The sequence below is a fragment of the Mercenaria mercenaria genome, chromosome 12, assembly GCF_021730395.1.
Source record: "Mercenaria mercenaria strain notata chromosome 12, MADL_Memer_1, whole genome shotgun sequence".
Classification (NCBI taxonomy): domain Eukaryota; kingdom Metazoa; phylum Mollusca; class Bivalvia; order Venerida; family Veneridae; genus Mercenaria; species Mercenaria mercenaria.
This window is the reverse complement of record NC_069372.1, coordinates 5574119-5599179: the sequence shown is the minus strand read 5'-3', so window position 1 is coordinate 5599179 and position 25061 is coordinate 5574119. Positions and strand designations below refer to the sequence as shown.

General features: G+C 34.3%; 1 protein-coding gene across 1 annotated transcript; it reads left to right on the top strand.

The window, feature by feature from the left end:
• The first annotated feature begins 549 nt into the window (after positions 1-549).
• Positions 550-24708, top strand: LOC123534176 (uncharacterized). Its single transcript, XM_053518917.1, has 5 exons — positions 550-789; positions 1481-2161; positions 22132-22209; positions 23280-23960; positions 24701-24708. Exons 1-5 carry the CDS (start codon positions 699-701, stop codon positions 24706-24708), a joined length of 1539 nt encoding a protein of 512 aa, XP_053374892.1. The 5' UTR covers positions 550-698.
• Positions 24709-25061: the final 353 nt, after the last annotated feature.

The following is a 25061-nucleotide window of genomic DNA, read 5'->3' as shown; positions in this document are numbered from 1 at the left end:
TGCAGACTCGGTTTGATTGAGTCTGTTCATGAGCAGTCACTGAAAGTAAAGTCTAATTATTAAGATGAACAACATTTGTTTTGCGTTTTTCATATAATTCGCTCAACTGAATATATATCTGTATTATTTTTTAAGAATCTACATAATATGAAATTGAAATCAGTGATATTTTAAACAGAATGATTTATATCGATGATACTGTATGACCTAATTGAAATTCAACGTTGCATAAAACCACTTGTTAATACTAATAAACTATATGGTACAAACAAGAAAATACAGATTATGAAATTGAAATCAGTGATATTATAAATAGAATGAAGAGTCCGTGGATTACACATTTTAAATCGATGAATTCTTAAAATTTAAACATTTTAAGGAGTGCACTTTACAAGACTTCGACGAAATGCATCTAGCCTATACAAAAAAAAATGTCTTTGAACTTCCCTGTAGCTGAGGGCAAGTTTTCAAACTTGTTTCTGTGTCTGATTGGTCTATCACAAATACGTATGTTCCGCCTACTTGTTCTATTGCTAACGCATACACAAAGATTGATCAAGCCTTCCGCATTTGGATAACGCTCACTACTCTGTTAAGCTAGTTTATTTTTCTTTATTTATTGTTCAGTGTTTTGTATATTCTCTTCGATACTTAAAAGTAAAATTCAAACTGTAAAGTTTTTTAATTGCGAAGCAGAAATGGATTTTGTTAGAGTGCTGGGTTGTACATTGCTGATACTGTACATGATGCAAACATGCCATGGATATTGTAAAAAATGCCGTGCATATTGTAAGTCCTTCAAAAATTACCTTTATTTTTTATTTATTCATTTCGATCATTTTCCCTCCTACTCGAGACGGCTGAAAATGTTTCGGTTCAAAGAATTAAATTACTTGAACGAACATTGTTTTTGTTAATTTCTTCAATGTCTAAACAATAATAATATGTGTTTTCAGCTTAAGTCGACATTGGAAAAAAAATGACTTTTCTATAACAATTACTTTTAAACTTCATATTTCAATAAGTAATTAACATTTTTTTGGTCTGTTTGAAAAAGTTTCATTTAATCACACTTCGTAACAATTTAAAGTTTATTAATATTATTTTTTGATTGTGTTAAGTCAATTAAGTATGTACCAAATTGTAGTCATTTTCAAATACATTGTGTTATATTTTCTGTTCCTAGAGTTTTGATCAGTTTAATCTTTTGAAATACAAAACTGTCATGAAGTGTTCAATTTTATATTAATAGTCGATCAAAATAAGGACAAATTGAAAGAGATATAACGAGAAATATTTTGGTTCTTGTCCAGTGTTTTCGTCCACAAACGTAAAAAACAAAACAGTAGTACAACAGAGAATTGACAACCATTATTCTGAAATGTTGTATGCTCCATAAGATTATACATATGATTCAAATGGATATATTTATTGTAACTAAGGCTGTTTACTCGAAAAAAAAGTGCTGTATATTTTACAGATTCTTGCAAAAAGATGAAAAGAGCTAAGCCAAAAGCTACGGATGGAGAGTATAAAATGAAAAACTCCTTCGGCCAGATATATTGGGCGTTTTGCGAATTCCACGACGGCTATGGATATATGTTTATCTCGAGATTGACACATGCGGCCTTAAATATGAATGATATAGAATATTGTAAATTACAAGTGCTGGTTCGCCACCGTCGGTCAAACAGTGAACAGTTTGATACCAGAATGGGACAAATTCCCGCTCACAGTGACGTCTCCCTGAGTATTCAATACAACAAATCGGACGGGTACAAACTTCCACAGAACTATGCAACTATGGCTCCATACATCTATCTCGGGTTTCTACCATCAAGTATTGCCAGTCAGAGGAATAAGCAGGGATATTCAGCAAATGGGCGTGCATTCACATTTACCAATTGCGACTCCAATCCAAATAGCTATCTGGCTTTCTTCTTCAACAAGTACGATGCGGAACCCACGTCCTACCACACCAGATGCTGCTATTCGAACCTAATGAGGAACTGGATTGATGAAAGCGTACCTGCTTATACTATCCTTCCTCCGCAGTACTTCTTTCCGTTCGAAATGCACATGGGTGGTTGTGGAGGATACGCAATCAATGGATACAGTACATTGAAAGACATTTCCGGCGCCGCTCTAGGGATCAGATTCGGTATGTGTTTCCATTTCTCATTAATAAAGTCAGAAATCAAATCTGCTCTTGGCGACAGTTGTATTATCATCAAATCCTCAAAGAAAGCGTTGAAGTACAAGATTTTCGTGACGCAATCGATACAGTTTTGTTATTATGATGTTGATAGTCAGATTAATGTTACATAATCCTCTAGCTCTCAGCTTTTAAATTATTTATAACTTTGTTGATATGTGAAATGTGTACACATTATACAGTCAGACTATTGGTATCCGTCCTCATAAAACTGAAAATTGAGCATTTGACTTCAATAATAATAATAATAATAATAATAATGACATATTCAATGGCGTTGTACATAATAATAATAATAATAATAATAATAATAATAAATCATTCAATAAAAAAATGACCCCATCTTATATTGAATAGTCTTCTAACTAGCTATATGATGATTTAGACAAAAATATACGGACATCGATCATGCTTATGTCTTTTCTGTATTGTTAAAAACTTTGTGATTATACTATTTCAGAGTTTTAGAGAAGGCAGCGATTAGAAGAGCACACAACGCAAGATGCCGTTTCCTGTAGCTAATTAATTAGCTAATACATCAATTCATCACAAAGACAAATAATAAATGTTACTTGATAGATACTTGTGCCCGAGAACTTCAATAATAAAGACGAACACATACAGATTTAGATCAAGTTTTTTTTTCAGAATTATTTATAAGCAAAACTCATAGAGCAATTTTGGATTAAAACATTACAACCTTTTTTTGTAATCTAAATAAATGTATAATAGAAGACAGTAGATGGACTTTATATCATTACCTGGATAATTTTGCTTTGTTTATATTTCTTAATCATTTCTATTCTTTTTGTATCTTCACCAAAATATTTTTTCGCATTTACTAAAGATCTTTTGATTGTATTTCTTCTAAAGTCCGTATCTCTTAATCTTTGTTTAACAACTAAAATATAGTGTGTATACTTTAAATGTAACAGTACACCATGATACATGTATAAGAAATTGAAAGACTGCACGCTATACTTTTAAATCATTATTATTCGTGGGGGCATTGCATTTGTAGATTTCGTAATTACATCTCCACGAGAACAATTAAGATCCATTAGGCCTATGTTTTATTCTCCAAAACCCATGAATTGCATGCCAATTTAATTAAATGCTTTCATAGTGTTTTTGTCTGTCATTTTCAAAAATTAGAAGCTTTACAAAAAACGAAAAACTTGAAAATAGAAAGTTTTTAAAGATGTACTAGTATTTGGTTTCAAAAGGATACTTATCTACCTAATAATTCTTAAGATTAGTTTTTATTTTATGCACGTTTCCTTTGAAATAAACGCTTCTAATTGTGTATTGTGTTTTTACTGACAACACGTTTATAATCGCCACCTGATTGAATTATGGGCGATTCGTCCTAAAGAATGTTAGTTATTTTATCGGGATGATAGTGCATGACGGATACAGAAAACACTCCAGGTCTAAAAACTTCCATGGTTGGTTTAGTCTGTCGGATTTACCCATTTACGAACATCTTAGTAATTTTAGTTGGATGAGCCCAGACTTGAACTCACGGCCTTTGGTTTCGTTATCCGGCGTGTTACCTCTGGAATACTGCGTTCTCTCTGCAACACGTTTGCTCATGCATAAAACTGCATATGTAATGTAGGAGCATCTTCGGCCCCGTTGTCCCGGTGCCCCTCTCGATGTTAGTTTGTCCCTGACTGGCGTCGAACACTGACGACCGTCTCTGTAAGAAATCGTAGATCTATGTGCCGTATCTGTGAAATACTACTGTCAGTAGTATTTCACAGTCTAAGATGAGGATGACTGATTTGTTTATCCATGAACTGAAAGTCACTTGACCATTGCTGACTGCTGTACAAAATAAGCCTAGCAAGTATGTTTGGAATACGTTGGTCGAAGACCACTACTAATATATGATTTAAGAGGATTACCGATAATCTGTATTCTTATAAATCTCTCCTTCTCTTTTATACTTTTGTTCTCAAATGCTTGCATAATTCATGTGAAGAAGATTTTTGAGAGACATATATTAATAGTGAACTGTGACCAACATACTCCTAAAATCATATATTAGTAGTGGTATTCGACCAGCATATTCCAAACATTCTTGAATGTATTCAATGTATCTGTATAATAGTGTTCCTCTCAAGCTGGTGCTTGAGGCGTGTTGGATGTTGCATAGTATATTTCCTTGTGAAAAAAAATCTACAAACTGAGTGTATAGTATCTTGCTTGGTTGCATTCTATTCTTCCAAGGGGACTTTTAAGGTATTTTATAAATTTATCACAGCCCAGTTTTTGGCGGTCGTTATAAGTCTCCCTGTACACAGATTCAGTGTTGTTTCACTTACAGGGTTTTTGGATTAGTGAGTTCATTTAATATACGGGATGAGGGATGTTGCAAAGAACATTTCCCATCATGAGCAGAATCTATCAAACCGAGTTTGATTGTTTTTAACTATCATAACAGTCTCGTGTTGCGGCCGTTTAAAGTCTCTCATAACTCTACTAAAAAATTAAGCGGGACACACTGATGGTATGCACAGATGATCTAACAACAATTATTTCTGTCAGATTTGATCATCAAAATCAGTCTGAAAATACAAGAAATGTTATATATCCGATTCGGAAGAAAAACGGCTGACTGTCAAACGGGGGACGTGAAAAAGAAAAAAAATACTAGAAGTGCATTGTTTAGACATTAACTGACTTGCCAAGTAATTTTATTGAAATTATACAGGTTCAAGCTTTATCCACAAAAGAGTTCAACATATGTAAAAACGAAATGAAATCAAGCGTATTGTTTTTATCCATCGACAAAAGTTATTGCGAAGAAATTGCAGAAGTCACGTGGCCCCTTTCGGGCAAATTTATTCAAACTTATTCAAAGAACATGGGTATGCAAATGCTTGATCATTGTTTAACACCCATTGATATGCTATCCACTTATTTCTGTACAAGACTGGACAAGATGCATGCCTTGTTAACCAGTTTCCAGTACCATTCCGAAATAAATTATAGAAAATTAAAGCGTTTCCCTTTTTCGCTTCAGCCTTTATCCCAAGATCTGGAAATACAGTCATTCCTCCGTTTTCAACGTCGGTCAAATAATTTACAACGGTTAACAGATGGATGTCTGTAGCGTCCGTAAAATTTTTCTCCACGCCGGGAAATAAAAAATCCACATGCACATCATAAACACAACCTACCCCGTAGTTAACGACCTGAACTTTTTTAAGACTTTTATTATTAAGCTTGGTCAGAGCAACAAGTCTGTTACGAAATGTGTTTAGTTTTCCATGGAGTGCAATGTGACTATTTGGTATTAACATGGTTTTACTAATCTTGACATCACTTTTTGCCTGTCCTTCAAGAAGCTTTACCGTCCCTCTCTCAAGATTAGGTTTTCCCACTCTCTTTATGAAATTAATTTCTCTATCAGTCACAATGTCATGTAAGATGGCAATATAAGGACCTTTTTTATTCAATATTTTGAGAAGATGTTTTGGGTCGTAATTACTTTGAAGCATGCAACTTAGTTCACGTGCTGGTGTCTTATAACCTATGCTTTCTTCTGGAATTTTAATAGGTTCCCTTCTACATAAAGCAAAAAATCTTTCTCCTCGACTATACATAATCGTTTTTTTTTCAGAAACTCCGAAGTTCCTACTATCTGTTATAAATATAAAACACCTGTAAGAAATGTTATATTCAATTACAATAAAATTGTTTCCGACTTAGATGTTCAAACAAATACCCCTTCTTACTGCGAATGTAAAAACTCAAAATTTTGCTATTCAGATGCCGGTCATGTCATCACTGGTAATTTTGATATTATTAAAGACAAACGTATTCGTAATTTATTCTTTAAAGGACCTAAATATAGAATTTCTTCAACTATTGATTTTGATGCTTGTCGTGGTCAGATTGCGGAATCCATCGAAACTTTTTGTGTTAAATGGTATCGTCGTGAGAATGCTGACCCCAATGCTTTAACGTCTTGGAAACGAAATATTTTTAACATTGTTGATTCTCGAGTAAAATTTTATCAAACTAATGAACACCTACTTCCACCAAAACCCAAGTTTACTTTAAGACATTTGAAAAAGGAAATCCAAGAATTTCATTCTAAGTATGTCTTAGTTCCAGCAGACAAGGCGGCCAACAATATTATCATCATTTGACGCTTACATTATATTAATGTTTTAAATAACGAACTAAATAGCACTAAAACTTATACATTGAGTCCTTCTGTTGAAAATAATTTGGTCACTGATCACATCACTGAAGTTTCTTATTTAAAAGTTCATATAGACGATCAACAAATTAAACTACCAACCATGTACTGGATTCCTAAATTGCATAAACAGCCATATAAAGCCCGCTTCATCGCTAATTCAAGCTCTTGTACAACTACAAATATTTCAAAACTATTAACATCATGTCTAACTGCTGTGAAAGCCCACGTGCAAAGATACTGCGATAAAGTATACGAAAACTCTGGTAAACATTTATTTTGGTCGATTAAAAATTCTGGCGAAATCCTGGATAAGTTTAAAATTAATAATTACAAGGTATCTACAGTCAGTACATACGATTTTTCTACTTTGTATACCACTTTACCTCATAACTTAATAAATGACAAACTAACTGCCCTAATTCAAAAGACTTTTGCCAGAGAGAATGCTACATTTCTCACTTGCAGTTTTGATAAAGCTTTTTTTACTAGCAATATTATTAAACATTATACAATGTGGACCTGTGACGAAGTTTGTAAAGCCCTTTCCTTTTTATTGAACAACATTTACATCAGGTTTGGGAATGCAGTTTTTAGACAAGTAGTTGGTATTCCCATGGGAACAAATTGTGCACCCCTTGTCGCAGATTTGTTTTTATATTGTTATGAAAGAGACTTTATGTTGAGCCTTACTCCAGATACGCAGGCAGATATTATAACTGCATTTAATAATACATCACGCTATCTGGATGATATTCTCAATATGGATAATCCGTTTTTTGGTCAATTGGTGGGTACTATTTATCCTAGGGAGCTTCAGTTAATTAAAACTAACAATTCGGATACTGATGCTTCGTTTTATGATTTACATCTCTCTATTTATGACAATATTATACATACCAAAATCTATGACAAGAGGGATGATTTTAACTTTAGTATTGTAAATTTTCCCCATTTGGATGGGGATGTACCTCAGGCTGCATCTTATGGGGTATATATTTCTCAATTAATTCGGTTTGCCAGAGCGTGTAGTCATGTCAAGCATTTCAATGAACGTAATCTATATATTACAAGTAAACTTCTTCAGCAAGGCAACCGTTATTACAAATTGCGTAAATATTTTGCTGAATTTTACTATCGTAATTCTGATTTAGTTTTAAAATTCAATAGTAATTTAAAGACACTTCTGCGAGAAGGTATTTCTAAACCCGTTTTTTATGGGGATGTGGTTTACAAACTTCGTAAGATCTTGGGTCATGGTAATTTTCCAAATGTATTTGGTAAAATTATAAAACGTTTTATTAAAGAGGTTACAACCCAACTGTTTTGAGACATACCGCATGTTTAGTGTTCAACCCGTTTACAGTTGGACACTACGCTTCCCTCTTTGATTGTGTCTGACGGAAGAGGGGGAGGACTCTATGATAAGCAGTTTTTAAATCCTACCAGGACTGAACTGTTTTGATATCTGTCTTCTGGCCTGTTTCGTCGGGCCCTTAAGGGTGTTTCTCTTGTTGCTCTGTCTTCTGAAAGGGCATTGAGTACATGCGTTTTTGGTTCTAAAGGTTTGCTTTTTATATTTTTATATACGAGCATTTTTGTGTTTTACTTGCCATGCCTTTTTGTTTCCATTACGTATGTTAGAGATTCACCTGGAGGGGATTACTTTTATTTACACTGTCCCATGTCTTTGGAACATGGTGGGGGTAAGAGTGAGGTTGGGTGCGCACCATAAACCGGTTTAAGCTCCCCAGTGGTGTTTATGCCACTGTCCGTTCCAAGGCGGTGCCCCACTGTGTTCCTTTGTTTGTTCGTATTGTCCTCTTGTGTAGGCTTTGTGTGTGTGCGCGTGTATGTGTGTGTGTTCCTTTGTTTGTTCGTTTTGTCCTCGTGTGTTGGCTTTGTGTGTGTGTTTGTGGTGTGCACGTCTGCGTGCTGTAGGTAGGCTGCGCTTTTGGTACGTGGCATTCCCTGTTTGGTATTTGTCTTTGTTTTTTTACTATTAGCAGTTCACAGTCATGACGAGAGTACAACATTTTGCAGTTTTTAACAAATCGTTCAATATGTACGCTGTAACTTGGATCAACTACCCGTAACGTGTTATATACATGTTGAGGCTCCCTCGAACAGTAGCATCTACTCTATAGATATATCCCTGACATCAACCTCAAAAGTTTGATATATAATTTTCTGTCCTTATAGAGAGAAACTCTGTGTTGTTGATGTGAATTAACCATGATATTGTATAATTTTTGATCTGTATTCCTGGGATTGACAGATTGATTGTATATGTTACAATGTCCATGGCTTCTTCCGCAGTAAGTGGTCTGGAAGGCCTACCATTTAGGATGCCAGCCAGTACATCTTCAGTTGATAAATTATAAAATCTGGAAAGTAGATCCCTCGGAAGCACCGAAAACAAGACAAACAGTGAAAATTGCAGACTCGGTTTGATTGAGTCTGTTCATGAGCAGTAATGGAAAATGCAACACTGCCCACGACCCCTAGCACCGGCTTAAGCAGTATTCAATCTTCAAATCTAAATGAGTTGAAATCAATGATCCCGAAGGACCAGAAAATATAACAACACTGAGATGAAGTCAGGGCGACTTTTTACGGCCGCCACACAGCACTTAACACCCGCTGTTGTGAAGTAAATAAAATCTGGAAAGTAGATCCCTCGGAAGCACCTCTGATATAAACCACTTGAAGGCGAACTAAACCTGAACAGTAATAAAATTATAAAATTATAAAAAATAAGATATTTTACTCTATATAATTGACATAAGTAATGTATATTAAATATAATGAAACTTCCCATTGAACTTGAGAGCTTAGTTTTGTATGCATGGTGTCCTGGTAAACGTTATGCCCATGCATACAGGCTGCATTTATATATGGTTCGTATTTTCTCTATATCAGGAGCGTGTTAACTACAACTTCACTTTGCCACGGAATGTAACTGTATTTTCATGGTTCTCTTGGTAGATGTTTGCTTTTACCGTCTATTGTAGCTTTATAAAAATGTTGTTTTTTTTTTATATAATACTATAAACATGAAAGTTTTAAAAGTCAATAGTACAGTTACGGAAAGTTGTTTGTATATTTTTAATGTATTCATTTCAGTCTCATCTTAGCTTGAATAATATAATATATCTTTCTACCCGTACATACTAGGACAGTGTAAGGGACAAAAATCCATTATCCATAACACTCATATGCTATGTAGATTTTCCTCCCTTTTCTTAACAATAAATCTTTGAAACAGCTGATAATCTACTAATCAATACAATATAAATACCGCAAACAGAATTAAAATTCAACAGAAAAAGTCATACATACAAGAATGCAGCCGTCCATACAACACTCTGCATTGAAACTGGAGCATGTGTAAATGCACACACGTGTACAACGGCTAAACATATGAACAGTTTAACAAAAACGAATGATATAATAATAACTTATATGTTACAAACACAATTATACATGAAGAAGGAACGCAGCAGGGCACCGCCTTGGAATCGCCAGTTGAAAAACACATCGGCAATTTGAAACTAGTTTACTCCTTTACCCCTCCCTGTTCTTATATTACAAGATTACTACCTGTACAATGAATCCCTTACATTAGTTTAGAGAGTTTATAATTTATTTTAGGTCGATTGTGAAACAAGTTCTACAACTTTTATTAATCACTCTCTACACCTCATTCCTGATGGAATCAATCGCCACGAGGGGTGAGAGAAGAGAACAGTTTCCCTTTTAATGCTGGGCGCTAAGCAAGGGAGCTACTGGTACCATTTTTAAAGTCTTTGGTATGACGCGTCCAGGAATCGAACCCACGACCTCCTGCACGAAGCGGACGCTCTACCACTAGGCTATCGAGGCGGTAAATCTCTAAATTTCGTAACAGTGACCATAGGAACGCATTGTAAGACACATATATGTTTTTTTTTGTAAAAATATATAAATCAAAACCCATGAAACCGTGAATATGTGTTGTCTTACATGATTGTCCCTTTTAAATCGTTTCTTAGATTATGTTACAATGTCTACAAACATTGCCAAGGAACTACGGGATACCTGTATAGCGCACTGCTTTATGGAAAGATCATTATGCACAATGATACAATATAATTATATTATTTTCTCTGTTTCAATCGCATTTAGATTTGTACCGATAAAATATAATTATGTACTTACTTGAAATGATCAAAGGCTATTTAATGAATACACTTTTTACTATTCTATAACAATTAATCATTATATTTCATTCCTACATTATAAACAAAGAATGTAAGATATGCAATAAAATAAAGAAAACCTTCAAGTAACTATATGTTATGCTTTGACTTGTAAGATGTGAATGCTGTGTAAAATCATCCAACAATAACTTTTTCTCCTACTTTTATATCAATAAAAAGGCTGAAACCGGTGCTAGGGGGCGTGGGCAGTGTTGCATTTTCTATTACTGCTCATGAACAGACTCAATCAAACCGAGTCTGCAATTTTCAAGTAATGCCTTGTTCTCGGTGCTTCCGAGGGATCTACTTTCCAGATTTTTATTAGTGCTTTTATGAAATCAAAACTTTTAATTGTTTAGTAAAATATAAAAAGAAAATGGAAACAAATAAAGAAAATATTACCTGTGATAGAACCGTTTAAATCTTCTTTGGTTGGAAGAACATTAAGAAATTTTATAAAACTGGCTTCTTTAAACGAATTCTGTCGTTTAGTATCATTAGCTTTTTGCACCTGTTCTTTGAAATAAGCTACCTTTTCCATGAATCTATAGACATTTAAAGGCTTTTCAAGCTCATTTGTATCCTTTAAAAGTTTATCTACATCAATAGCATTTTAACCACTTCCTTCAATGTTGCAAAAAAAAAAAAACAAAGAAAAATATCAAACAGGGAATGCCACGCACCAAAAACGTAGCCTCCTCAAAACGAAACCCCCAGCACGCAGACGCGTGCACCACACACACATACACACACACCCAAAGCCAACACATAAGGACAAAACGAACAACACACACGCACACAAAGCCAACACATAAGACGAAACGAACAAACAAAGGAACACAGTGGGGCACCGCCTTGGAACGGTCAGTGGCAAAAACACCACTGGGGAGCTTAAACCGGTTTATGGTGCACCTAACCTCACTCTTACCCCCACCATGTTCCAAAGACATGGGACAGTGTAAATAAAAGTAATCCCCTCCAGGTGAATCTCTTACACACGTAATGGAAACAAAAAGGCATGGCATGTAAAACACAAAAATGCTCGTGTATAAATATATAAAAAACAAACCTTAAGAACCAAAAACGTATGTACTCAATGCCTTTTCAGAAGACAGAGCAAGAAGAGAAACACCCTTAAGGGCCCGACGAAACAGGCCAGAAGACAAATATCAAAACAGTTCAGTCCTGGTAGGATTTAAAAACTGCTTATCATAGAGTCCTCCCCCTCTTCCGTCAGACGCAATCAAAGAGGGAAGCGTAGTGTCCAACTGTAAACGGGTTGAACACTAAACATGCGGTATGTCTCAAAACAGTTGGGTCGTAACCTCTTTTAATAAAACGTTTGATAATCTTTCCAAATACATTTGGAAAATTACCGTGACCCAAGATCTTACGAAGTTTGTAAACCACATCCCCATAAAAAACGGGTTTAGAAATACCTTCTCGCAGAAGTGTCTTTAAATTACTATTGAATTTTAAAACTAAATCAGAATTACGATAATAAAATTTAGCAAAATATTTACGCAATTTCAAGTCTCAATGCTTCCGGCTCTACAAAATGTTTCATCATCCATCCACTGATGTTTATTTTCTTCACATAATTTAGACGGTCCTCAATATGCGCCATAGAAGGATATATTTCGCTTGACACAAATAGAAGTTTACTGAACAGACACGCCATAGCAAATAAATATTTCATATTCCTTACGTAATTGTAATTATAAGCATCTATAGTTTTACCATGTTGAGGCAGTGGACCCGTAATGACATTCGGCGATTTCCGTAGACAATCGGCAATTTCCGTGTGATTACGTACTTTCGTTTACTTTGGACGTTATAGCGATTTCGGCAATCTCCGTAAAAACCGGAGAATGCCGAAACCGTACTCAAAGAACACGTAATCATTACAGATCCACTTTCTAAATATAAATTATATAAGATATATAGTCTTTACATGATATCAATCAGGTTTCAACACTATAACGTTCCAGTTATAGCATTTATTCGTTAATTAAATGTGACATATTTTGCTGTAAGCGAAACAAAATAATTGCTTATATACATTGATGCTATCAACATATGACATGTGCATTAAAGAGACAAATTTATTTTGAAAATTGTAATTAGATTTGTATATTGAAATTATTTTTATATACTCTGTCACATTTGTACATATTACACACATAATCATTTAAATTCAAGGTTTATCACACCGCTCATGCTTACTGGCAGGAATCGTGCCTAAACTTGCAACTAGCAGCCCCGGATATTTTGAGGAGTATAACCATTTTTCGTACAGAGTCCTATGTAACTTTACCATGGAAAGTGTGTGCCGCTCTGGCACGATACTTGGCCTAATCTAAGATTTTAACATATTTAATATCTGCTTTACAGATTTTCCTTGAATTACTTCGACACAACAATAAATAACAAAATGAATTATGCCACACTTAGAATGTTGAAAAATCAGAGTTCTGTGAATTGCTCTGTATACAATACACTCCAGGACACAACAACATTAAATCAACAGCAAGCAACAGTAGATACATCATTATATTTTAAAATGTTTGTGTCACTGAAAGACTCTGTCATTCTATGATATATTTTATTCTGCAACTGCCAAGATTCGCGCAGGCATGTTGTGTTAGGGTAACTGCATCTAAACTCTTACCTAATTCCAACTACTACACATGTGAAGAAATCGCATATTCGAACCGTGTGCAAAGCTGCTATTTTCATTATTTATTGATTTATCTATTTGTTTATTTAATATCCTCTACAATGTGCAGATTGCAGAGGCAATACTTGCACATTACGAATATACTCGTTTTTTTGTTGTAATCGTTTTTGAAATCTTCGTCGGTATTTAATTTAATGCATGAGGCATTTCGACAGGTTTTCGATAAATGTATCTACCCACACATCGCAAGTATTTCAAGTTTTCTCACGTGAAACGTATCTTTTTTTTCCTAGATCTAATATTGGAAAACGCAATTCAAACTGCGTAAAATGCTAAATGGTATTTCGCTGTCCAGGTTTGGATAAAAAAGTCTTCAATATCACGCCAAGAGTGTTATATTTAGCTTTAAGAGAATTCCTATATTTTTTTCCTTTCATAGATTTTTTTTCAAATTCACATATATGATAAGAAAATTGATGCTGAAAACAATGAACAAATAAAAACAATGGGTCACCAGGCTTGTTTTTGTGAAAAAAATGTTTTGAACATACCCACTGTTGCTGAAATTCTCAGTGTTTTTTTAGTTTTTGTTTTTTTTTTTACATTTTCATAATGTTTTGCTCTTTTATAAGTACCAACAAAAACATAAATCAAGACAGCACAATAGGGATTATTCTTTTTACAGATTTATTTATATACTTATTTCATATCATAGTCCGATTTGTAATACTATATCTTTACAATGATTGGTACAAATGAAAAAAAAAATCATATTCACTTTTGTGAACTTATTTCAATGAAAATACTCGTAGTAAAGAATATATTTTTAAATTTTGAGAAAAAAACAACAACTTTTTTTCCTGTTTTCCCTGTGTACAGATACATGTAGTTGTATTGTGAACATAAAAATGGCCAAAAATATATGGGTCACCACGCTAAATTGTATGTCAGGACCGCTTGAATACAACACATGTTCGGACAAAAAAAAAACGGCCTGAACATGACCAAATTGATTATATCTGCTGGATGTTTAAAAAGGTTCTTAATAGGAATTCCCTTAAAGTTTTTTCTTACTCGAGGCATTGGCTGATCATTTTGATCTCCTTGCACATGGCATTTGAAATTGAACAGCAAAGTGAGACAGTGTCTTGTTTTTGTGCAAACAAATTTTGCGAAACTGCCGAAATTGCGTACATCCAGGTTCAGTGGACATACATAGTGTTATGTTGGCATTTGTAGAAAATAAGTGCTCGGTTGTTGCCGTAGAAACTTGCATGCACAATAGATTTGTTGGGTATAACATATGCACCGACACAAATTTAGGTCATTTGAGAACTTTCAAACTTTGATTATGGAGGAAGATCCCGGGCGCTCCTCCATGCATTATTTCATCACGGGCGGCAACCTAGAAACAACCGACCTTCCGTAAGCCAGTTGTATGGCTTCCTAACATGATATGCACAATAGAATGTCTTGTTTGACAGAGCATCGCAACATGGAGTTTGTGGCAAAATGATTCCCCTGAAGTGGTGCTCTAGATTTAAAACTTCCAATTAGTATACATGTATGTTTAAAAATAAATCACTGGCTAGACTTTTTGTACTAGCAATAAATATTTACACTGAGTTTAGCTTTACAAGTAATTTGTCTTAATTTAAACCTTTTACTTTTAGTAATAGTATGTTTACATAAACTATATGTAGTAACTGTTCATATTTTCACTAGTATACCTTTGAGATATCGTCTGTAGTTTGTATCCGCTCGTGTATTTGTATGTTCGTAACACCGCACGAGGTGCCTATTTTTTTATAAGAGTAAGCCATCAAACTTGCTTTGTAAACAGTTTATGGCGTTCAGGGCCGTACCTGGATGATTCTGATCTGTACGCCAGATATACGAGCAGCATAGCTATGAATGAAGCAGCGATGCTGCGAGTATGGGGCAGATGAGAGTCTCCATCTCCTGGCAGATTTGTATTGTTGTAAGGGTATTCTAGTTTTTTTGTTGTTATCGTTTTTGAAATCATCGTTAATGTTTAATTTTCCTGCATGACTTCTGTATCCGTCTATTGACAGGTTTTTGATGTTTTGATAAATGCGTCTACCCACACTATGCGAATACGTCAGGTTTTATGAAGTAATCATTGATAAATCTTTCTGACACCAAAATAAACATTTTCTAGACATCTTAAACAACATCTAACTTTTGCAAACGAAAATTTAATTAATCTATGTCAATTTCTTCTTTTTTTATTTCGTTATACGGATGTAGATATAGATTGAAAGATTGAATTGCGCATCAATATTCACGTGAAATATAATGTTATACGAAAACGAATACGATAACATTAAGCGCAAGCATTTTTCCTCAGCCCATGCGTGCTAATATACCAATGCAATGTTTTACTTGGGGCTTCATGGCCGAACGGTTAATGTCGCTGATTTTGAATCAATTGCACCTCACCGATGCGGGTTTGAACCTTACTCCGAACATTGAATTCTTCATGTAAGGAAACCATCCAGCTGGCTTACGGAAGGTCGGTGGTTATCATTGTCTGAAACTGAAACTAGGTAATTTGATTAAACGCCTATTTCTATAAAATGACATATTCAGTGGCGTTGTACATAATAATAATAATAATAATAATAATAATAGCTTAATTAAAACAAACAGTCATGACCACACCCTGCCCCCTGTGGCCATTTTTACCCTTTTGCCGAACACCAGTACTTAAAGCCTTACATGGTACGCCTAGAGGGGCTGCGTACAGAGGTTCAAACATCCTGGTTAATGGTGCCATTACTTATTATTTAAAAATAGAAATACTACACACTACCCTACCCATAGAGCCTATACCAGCAAGTACATTTAATTTAACAACACTTGATAAATGTTGAAACGTAAAACAAAAATTTAAAAGCTATCATCTATTGTTATCGCATATAAAGCATTTACTAAAAATGCCATGAACTCACTGAAATATATTGTCTTTAGATCTTTTTAAAAGTATCAAGTGATTTACTTTTGCATAGTTCTAACGAGCAGTTTATTCCACCGTTTTGGACCATTAGTACAGAAACTTTTACCACTAATTGTTTTGCACTTGTACATTGTATGGAACAACATAACGACATTCAGAATTTTCTGACGATCTCAAACATTGTCTACTAGGAATGTACTCTATAAATTTCAGTGGCTGCTTTTGTTAAATATCTTAATTCGTAGATAATTCAACCTGGCTGTGAGACATTTGCGATTTACATGATCTTGAAAGTTCAAGGTTTTGTCAAGAATGCACCAAGATATCTAATTGTGCCTTCACGTTTGATATCATCACCAGCAACGTTAATCGAATTATTCGCTGTATAGAGTTACTTTTATCATGCTTTCTTTGATTCTAAAATGATCCTATAAATCGATGTCCATTTCAATGCATAATTTCCAAGTCTAAAGTTTCATACCGAAAATTCATCATCCGAAATCTAATCAATCAACAACTGTCAGGTAAATAACTGAAATATGAAACGATACATTTATCACCGTGTTTCCCTAATGCATAATCCAAGAAAAGACCTGTACAATATAAAATCAGCACTCCTCCAGGCTTATAAAAAAAAGTCTAGTTTGCAATCTCGCCATGACAAATAGAATAGAAACAAACTGAATATCAATAGTTCAAAAACTGAATTTATTATGTTTGGTAGCAGACCTCGATTTAACATGTTTACAAATTCGATTAACAATGGCAATACTTTCGTGCAAAGGAGATTCTTCTAATTTTTATTTTCGCATTTTTCCTTAATAGCCCTTTTCAAAGTTTTTGTTTGTATTTATATTTTGTTAGGTTTAACGTCCAATGACACAATTATGTCCTATGGCGACTTTCCAGCTTTGATGGTGGAGGAAGACCCCAGGTGCCCCTCCGTGCATTTTTCATCACGAACGGTCACCTGGGTAGAACCAATGACCTTCCATAAGCCACATAAAGAATTCAACGCCCTGATTGAAGCTCGAATCCACATCGGTAAGGGGCAAATGATTCGATGTCAACGACCGTAACCACTCGGCTTTGGAGACCCTTTTTGTTTGTATTTAAAAAACGGAAGGGCAAATAGCTGTATGTAAGAAAAAATGAAACAGACTTTAGTTACTCTTTTTTGTCATGCTGTTCTTAAGTAGCTTCTGTAATTTGTGCATACATATGATGTGTTCTGTCCATCTCTTCATGTTTGGCGGATTAAAAGAAATGATTAAAATTATTTACATATAGACAATATATTCAGAATAGTAAGATAAAATTAAACAACTCAATGCCAACATTGTGGAATTTTGAACAATATTTATTCTATTTTAGATAAGACAAATATATTAGTTATTATCTTATGTATTAAATGGTTGATTTCAGCCATTTCGTTCCGGCGTGTTGGCTCGTTTGAAAAGCACCAACACGCCAAAACGACAAAACAGCGCGCCAATACGACAAATGCCTTATCGATATTGGTCACTACAAACATGGAACGGTGTTCTGCACATATCAGGAAGTGATTATCAGTCGGAGCGCACGGCAAAAAGACGCATATTATTGCATGTCCGTACGCATTTAGTGTATAATATGTATAAGATATTGAATAAAGTTTAGGGTAAGGATTAACATGGATACAAAATACATACATGCACGTTAAACAGACTTATCTATGGAACGCCATAGCTGTCTTATGATGTTGATTTAGCACTTTATGATGTTCATACATCTGTATATGACGTGCTTCTGCTTGTATGTGCAGTGCTTATACATGTATATGATGTGCTTATCACTGTATATGGTGTGCTTTCATCAGTATGTGCGGTGTTTTTAGCTTTATATGCGGTGCTTTCAGATGTCTATGCAATGCTTTCATCTGATTGTGCGGTATATTTAACTTTGTATGCGATCGTTTCATCTGTTTATGTGGTGCTTTCATCTTTATATGCTTTGTCTTTATCGTTATATGCTGTGCATTTAACTATATGCGGATTTAACTGTATACGAAGTTATGGAACGCCATGACTGTCTTCTGATGTTGATTTAGCACTTTATGCTGTACATACACCAATATATATGAAGTGCCTCTACTTGTATGTGCAGTGCTTATATATGTATATGATGTGCTTAACACTGTATAGACTGTGCTTCCATCTGTATTTGCGGTGATTTTAACTGTGTATACTGTTGTTTTAACTGTGTATGCGGTGCTTTTAATAGTATATGCGGTCACTCCATCTGTATTTGTGATCTTTTTAATAGTATGTGCGGGCATTCTATCTGTATTTGTTGTCTTTTTAACATTATATGCAGTTCTTTTTACTGTATTTGTGGTGCATTCAGTTGTATATGTGGTGCTTTCAACTGTATATACGGTTAGTTTAACTGTATATGCTGTACCTTTATATTGTACCCGTGCTTTCAACATTATATGCGGTGCAAATAACATTATGTGCAAAGTACATTATGAGATCGGAATATTTATACGAAAGTTAACGAATATTTCCGAAAACATCAGACTGAGGTTATTTTCGCGAAAATAAGCCATACTTTTAGTTTTATATCTAGAATTTTAATTTATTTTATATCATCACACAGATACGATCAGTAGATACTCATAAAGAGATCCAGTTTATTACGAAATAAAAAAACAAGCATCGGCGAAAACATCCGACATAGGATTTCATACAAGGGTACTTTTCATAACGGTACACCGATAAATATCAAAAATGGTTTGGAACAGTATTATTCAAAATTTGTAAGCGAAATAATTAGCATAGATGTTGTTTGTGAACTGTCATTGCATGACTTTGAAATTTTAGGCCTTAGAGATATAAGTTAAATAATGGATTTAAGAAAAGAGTGTATGCAAACACGCCATCAAGGTCTGAAAACAGAGAGTTTACAATTTCTATAGAAACAATTGAATCTCTAATAATATCCTATGTTGGATGTTTTCGGCAATATTCGTTCACTTTCGTATTATTCCAGTCTCATAATGTAGGCTCTTCCACTACATATTAACGACTGTTATAACCCAAGAACTATGGCGCGCAATGTATAAAATTAGTGAAAGATAGCAATCGCTGATTGGCTGAGTGTATATATCGATGTAAACGTCACGCAGAGCTTCCTGCTGCTAGATGGAATTTACAAAAAATTAGATATTTCTGTAAAAACAAAATATGCATTGTTTTGCATTAATAAAGAAAGTAACACACAATTCAGTATTCTTAAACCCAAACAAGTTGAATATGGAGATACATTAGATCTAGTAATTTTACCCAATGGATATGGAAAGTCATTAATTTATGAAGTTTTGCAGAAGATTTCATTTAGTTATACTTAATTACAATACTAGATACCTTCGTAGAAAGAGATGATTTATAGTAAGTTACCAGTAGATCTAGACTTCTATACGTATTCTACAACATGGACAATATAGCTGACTGGGAGGAAACCTGGCTATTTTTGAGTCGGCTAAACGCTGAAAGCGTTTGACGAGTCCTTGCTATCGCCCGATTTCTCATTCACATTAAATGGCCTCACAACACAGCGAACTGATGTAGTTCCATTAGATTGTCTTTAATTTCAAAGAGTTCATTGATCGGATGAAGTTCAGTTATGTCAATTCCATTTGCTATGACAAATATACGATGTAATCTGTCAAGTGTAATTGTGCAATACTCGAATAAAGCCACGTATTTTCTTCCGCGGTAACTCATTAAGCATAAACACGCATAACGATTCTACGGGATGTGGATATACTTTTTATCACAAAATAGCAAATATGATGTTCTGAAATTCAAATAAAAACTGCATATTAACTTATTAGCCAAATTATCCATTTGTTACCCTGTCCGTTTCTAAAAATAATCTTTAAAATCATTGCGCAAATAACAAAGTTTTGCGCTGTGCATTTCATGAATTGCGCAGGCTTACCAAGCTTGCGTAACATCAAGCGAAAGACAAAATATAGTTCCAGAACATACTGCTAGTATTGTATTAAGTCGGGTACCTCTGAAAGCATTGGAATGTATCTTATCAAAGAGTTTACCACACATCGATGATATTAAATTATGACAGCTTCATTTTAAATGACCCGAATATAAGATATGTGCAGTGCGTTAATCTTTCCGCGAGACTTCGCGGATGAATCCTAACTACATTTTGTGCACTTGTCGGCGAACACACGTGACCTGTTTATAACAACGTTTCTACGACTTTGCGTTTGAAAAATTAATACGGACTTCGGTTTACCGAAAAAATACTACGATAAAAATGATGCAAAATCGCGATTGGCAAAAATGCAAACGTCTACATACAACTTCGTTCTAAATCGTAACCTTTCTGGAATTTTGACTGGTTCGGATAATTTGCTTACGATTCAGGTCGCAAAAAAATGAAACCATCACCCATTCATGATGACACATGGGTTGAATTTTGCAGTCAATAAGATGATAAATTAACAGGAGAAGAAACTCTTACTGGTTTGTTTAATTACTACTGATTTTAAAAATGATTTTATTTCTTATTTTTCGAGAAATAAACAATCGGCGAAACATTATGCCCTTCAGGCCTTTGATTAGATTAGCAATCGCGCGGTAGATTATGGTATTCGCAATCTGACTAAAATACTTGTGACCCATTCACATTCGTCTTCTATATATTTTGGATTTCCAATATTACTATTTTTATTTTCGCAAATCTATTTTTATTTGAACCAATCAGACGACTTGTTCGAATGTCAAAGAGTAAGAAAATGTGCAGTCAATCCAGGGCTTGAACCTGGGACCCCTCGCTTACAGAGCAAGTGGCCTACCGACTGCGAAAACGAGCTATCTGACATATCGACATAAGAATTGTAAATATCAAAAATCAAGGCTAACTATAGATTTGCAAAATGTTGTAAGTTAAGCTCTGATTGGCTAGCGGAAGGGTCGTCAGAACGAGGCTATCAATAGCTCTTCTCAGATCCTAAGCGTAGCGTAATAGTACATTCTGTAAGAGATTATTTAAAGGCCTGTTAGATCCCTATCAAAAATGCAGAATGCTTTATTTTTATATAAAAATTTGTAAGTACAGCCCCCACCCTTTAATACAAATAAAGTGTCTAAAAATTCAGTATTGTTTTAAATGTCAATGCAATTTCTAATTTTACTTTTTCATTTGATAGATATCAGGATATTTCTATAATATGAGCTAAAAGGCAAGTAAAAATTTAATTATTAAGACCATCAACATTTGGTTTTTCGTTTTTCATATAATTCGCTCAACTGAACATATATCTGTATTATTTTTTAAAGAATATACAGAATACGAAATTGAAATCGATGATATTATAAATGGAATGAAGAGTCGATGGCTTACAGATTTTAAATCGATGAATTCTTAAAATTTAAACATTTTAAGGAGTGCGCTTTACAATACTTCGAAGAAATGCATGTAGCCTATGCACAAAAATATCTTTGAACTTCCCGGTAGCTGAGGGCAAGTTTTCAAACTTGTTGCTGTGTCTGATTGGTCTATCCCAAATACGTCTGCATCGCCTACTTGTTGAATGCTAACGCATTTATACAAAGATTGATCAAGCCTTCCGCATTTAGACAACGCTTACTATTCTGATAAGTTAGTTTATTTTTCTTTATTTATTTATTGTTCAGTGTTTTGTATATTCTCACAGTCTTCGATACTTAAAAGTAAAAATTCAAGAAGAAAGGTTTATGTATTACTAATTATAAGATATATCTTTTGCAGCAGCAGAAATGGATTTTGTTAAAGTGCTGGGTTGTACGTTGCTGATACTGTACATGGTGCAAACATGTCATGCATATTGTAAGTCGTATAAAAATTTATTTTGATATTTCATTTATTCATTTCGATCATTTTCCTTCCTACTCGAGACGGTAAAATTATTTCAGTTCAAAGAATTCAATTACTTTTACGAACATTTCTGTTAATTTCTTTTTTGTTTGAACAATAATATCTGTTCTCACCTTGAGTCGGCATTGAAAAAAAAACTTACTATACTTAAAAATTACTTTTAAACTTCAGATTTTAATAAGTAATTTAAAAAAGTTTGGTCTGTTTAGAAAAGTTTAAGTTTCATTTAATTACTGTTCATAACAATTTAAAATTTCTAATTTAATTTTTTTGACTGTGTTAACGGTCAATTAAATATGTACCAAATTGTAGTCAGTTTCAAATACTTTGTTTTACATTTTCTATTTCTAGACTTTTGATCAACTTAATCTTGTGAAGTAATTAATTGTCATAGAGTGTTCAAGGAATTAAATTACTTTAACGAATATTTTTTGTTAATTTCTTTTTTGTCTGAACAATAATATCTGTTCTTACATTAAGTCAGCATCAGAAAAAAACTGACTCAAGTGTTTACAATAAAACTTACTTTTAAACTTCAGATTTCAATAAGTAACTTAAAAATATTTCGGTCAGTTTAGAAAATTGTGAGTTTGATTGTATTAAATTCAAAGTGGGTTTTTGACAGTGTTAAGTCAATTAACTCTGCTTTTGCTAATTGTAGTCAGTTTCAAAACATCTATTTTTACATTTTCAATTTCTACAGTCTTAATCAGCTAAATCTAGTAAAGTACTCTATTCTCATAGAGTGCTCAATTTTATATTAATAGTCGATCAAACTAAGGACATTTAGGAGAGGTATAACGGGAAATACTAGTATGTTGGTTCTTGTCCAGTGTAAAATCGTAAACAAACAAAACAGCAGTACAACAGATAATTGAAATCAAGCATTATTTTGAAACGGTTTATGCTTCATAAAAGCAAACATATCACAATTCATATTTTCTTCGTTCGCATATAATTAAAATGGATATATTTATTGTAACTATAGTTGTTTACTCACAAAAGTGATGTATACTTTACAGATTCGTGCAAAGAGATGAAAAAGACTGACCCTAAAGTTACGGATGGAGATTATGAAATGACCAACTCCATCGGTCAGACATACTGGGTGTTTTGCGAATTCCACGATGGCTATGGATATATGTTTATCTCAAAATGTACGTTTGCGGTCTTAGATATGAATGATATAGAATATTGTAAATTACAAGTGCTGGTTCGCCACCGTAGGTTAAACCGTCAACAGTTTGATACCAGAATGGGACAAATTCCCGCTCACAGTGACGTCTCTCTGAGCATTCAATACAACAAATCGGACGGGTACAATCCTCCACAGAACTATGCAACTATGGCTCCATACATCTATCTCGGGTTTCTGCCGTCAAGTATTGCCAGTCAAAAGAATAAGCAGGGATATTCAGCAAACGGGCGTGCATTCACATTTACCAATAGCGACTCCAATCCAAACAGCTATTTGGCTTTTTTCTTCAACAAGTACGATGCGGAACCGACGTCCTACCACACCGGATGCTGCTATACGAAACTCATGAGGAACTGGATTGACGAAAGCGTACCTGCTTATACTAATCTTTCTTCGCATTACTTTTTTCCGTTCGAAATGCACATGGGTGGAGGTGGGGGATATGCAATCAATGGATACAGTACATTGAAAGACATTTCCGGCGCCGCTCTAGGGATCAGATTCGGTATGTATTTCCATTTCTCATTAATAAAACCAGAAATCAAATCTGCTCTTTGCGACAGTGTTTAAAATTGCATTACTACCAAATCCTCCAAGAAAGCGTTGAAGTACAGGCTCTTCATGATACAAATGATACTTTTTATATATTATGCTGTGGACTGTCAGTGTACCATTACACCATACTCCAATTCTTGGCTTTTATATTACTTAAAATATTAATATATATATTTTAAGATAGTGGTTGGACATGTGACGAATGTACACTTAATACAGTTAGACTACCAGTATCCGACCTCATAAAACTGAAAATTGAGGTTTTAACTTCAATAATAATAATAAATCATCCAATCCCAAAATAATGTGATCAAATCACATCCTATATTGAATAATCTTCTAACTAGCTAACGACACAACGACTTTATGAGCCGTGCAATGAGAAAACCAACATAGTAGCTTTGCGACCAGCATGGATCCAGACCAGCCTGCCGCCATCCGCGCAGTCTGGTCAGGATCCATGCTGTTCGCTAACGGTTTCTCTAATTGCAATAGGCTTTGAAAGCGAACAGCATGGATCCTGACCAGACTGCGCGGATGCGGTCGCAAAGCCACTATGTTGGTTTTCTCATGGCACGGCTCTTATGATGATTTAGATAAAAATATACGGACACATTCAACACTATCAACAAACATTGATAATGTTTATGTCTTTTCTCTATTGTAACTATTTTTGTTATACTTTTTCAGAGTTCTAGAGACAGCGGCTGTTTGTAGAGCACACAACGATAGAGCTAATATATCAATTCATCATAAAGACAATTAACGTTTCTTGATAGACATTTATGCCGCCCGAGAATTTCAGTTCAGTAATAAAGAGGAACACCTATAGATTAAGGTCATGTTTTTTCAGGAAAAAATATTTGATATGTATTTTAAATTAAACTAATAAAGGAACTGTATTCTAAGCATTTTGGATGAATACACTAATCTAAATAGATGTACAAAAGAAGGTGTTTTTTTTTTCTGAAGTCCGTATCTCTTAATCTTTGTTTAATTGAAATCTAGTGTGTATACTTAAACCCAATCAGTATACCATGATACATGTATA

What these genes read in the sequence shown, in the direction of transcription:
- LOC123534176 (XM_053518917.1), top strand. Translation starts at nt 699, where the DNA reads ATGGATTTTGTTAGAGTGCTGGGTTGTACATTGCTGATACTGTACATG. An exon ending in TAAAAAATGCCGTGCATATT is followed by an intron (nt 790 to 1,480) that starts GTAAGTCCTTCA and finishes TATATTTTACAG; the next exon opens with ATTCTTGCAAAAAGATGAAA. An exon ending in CGCTCTAGGGATCAGATTCG is followed by an intron (nt 2,162 to 22,131) that starts GTATGTGTTTCC and finishes TATCTTTTGCAG; the next exon opens with CAGCAGAAATGGATTTTGTT.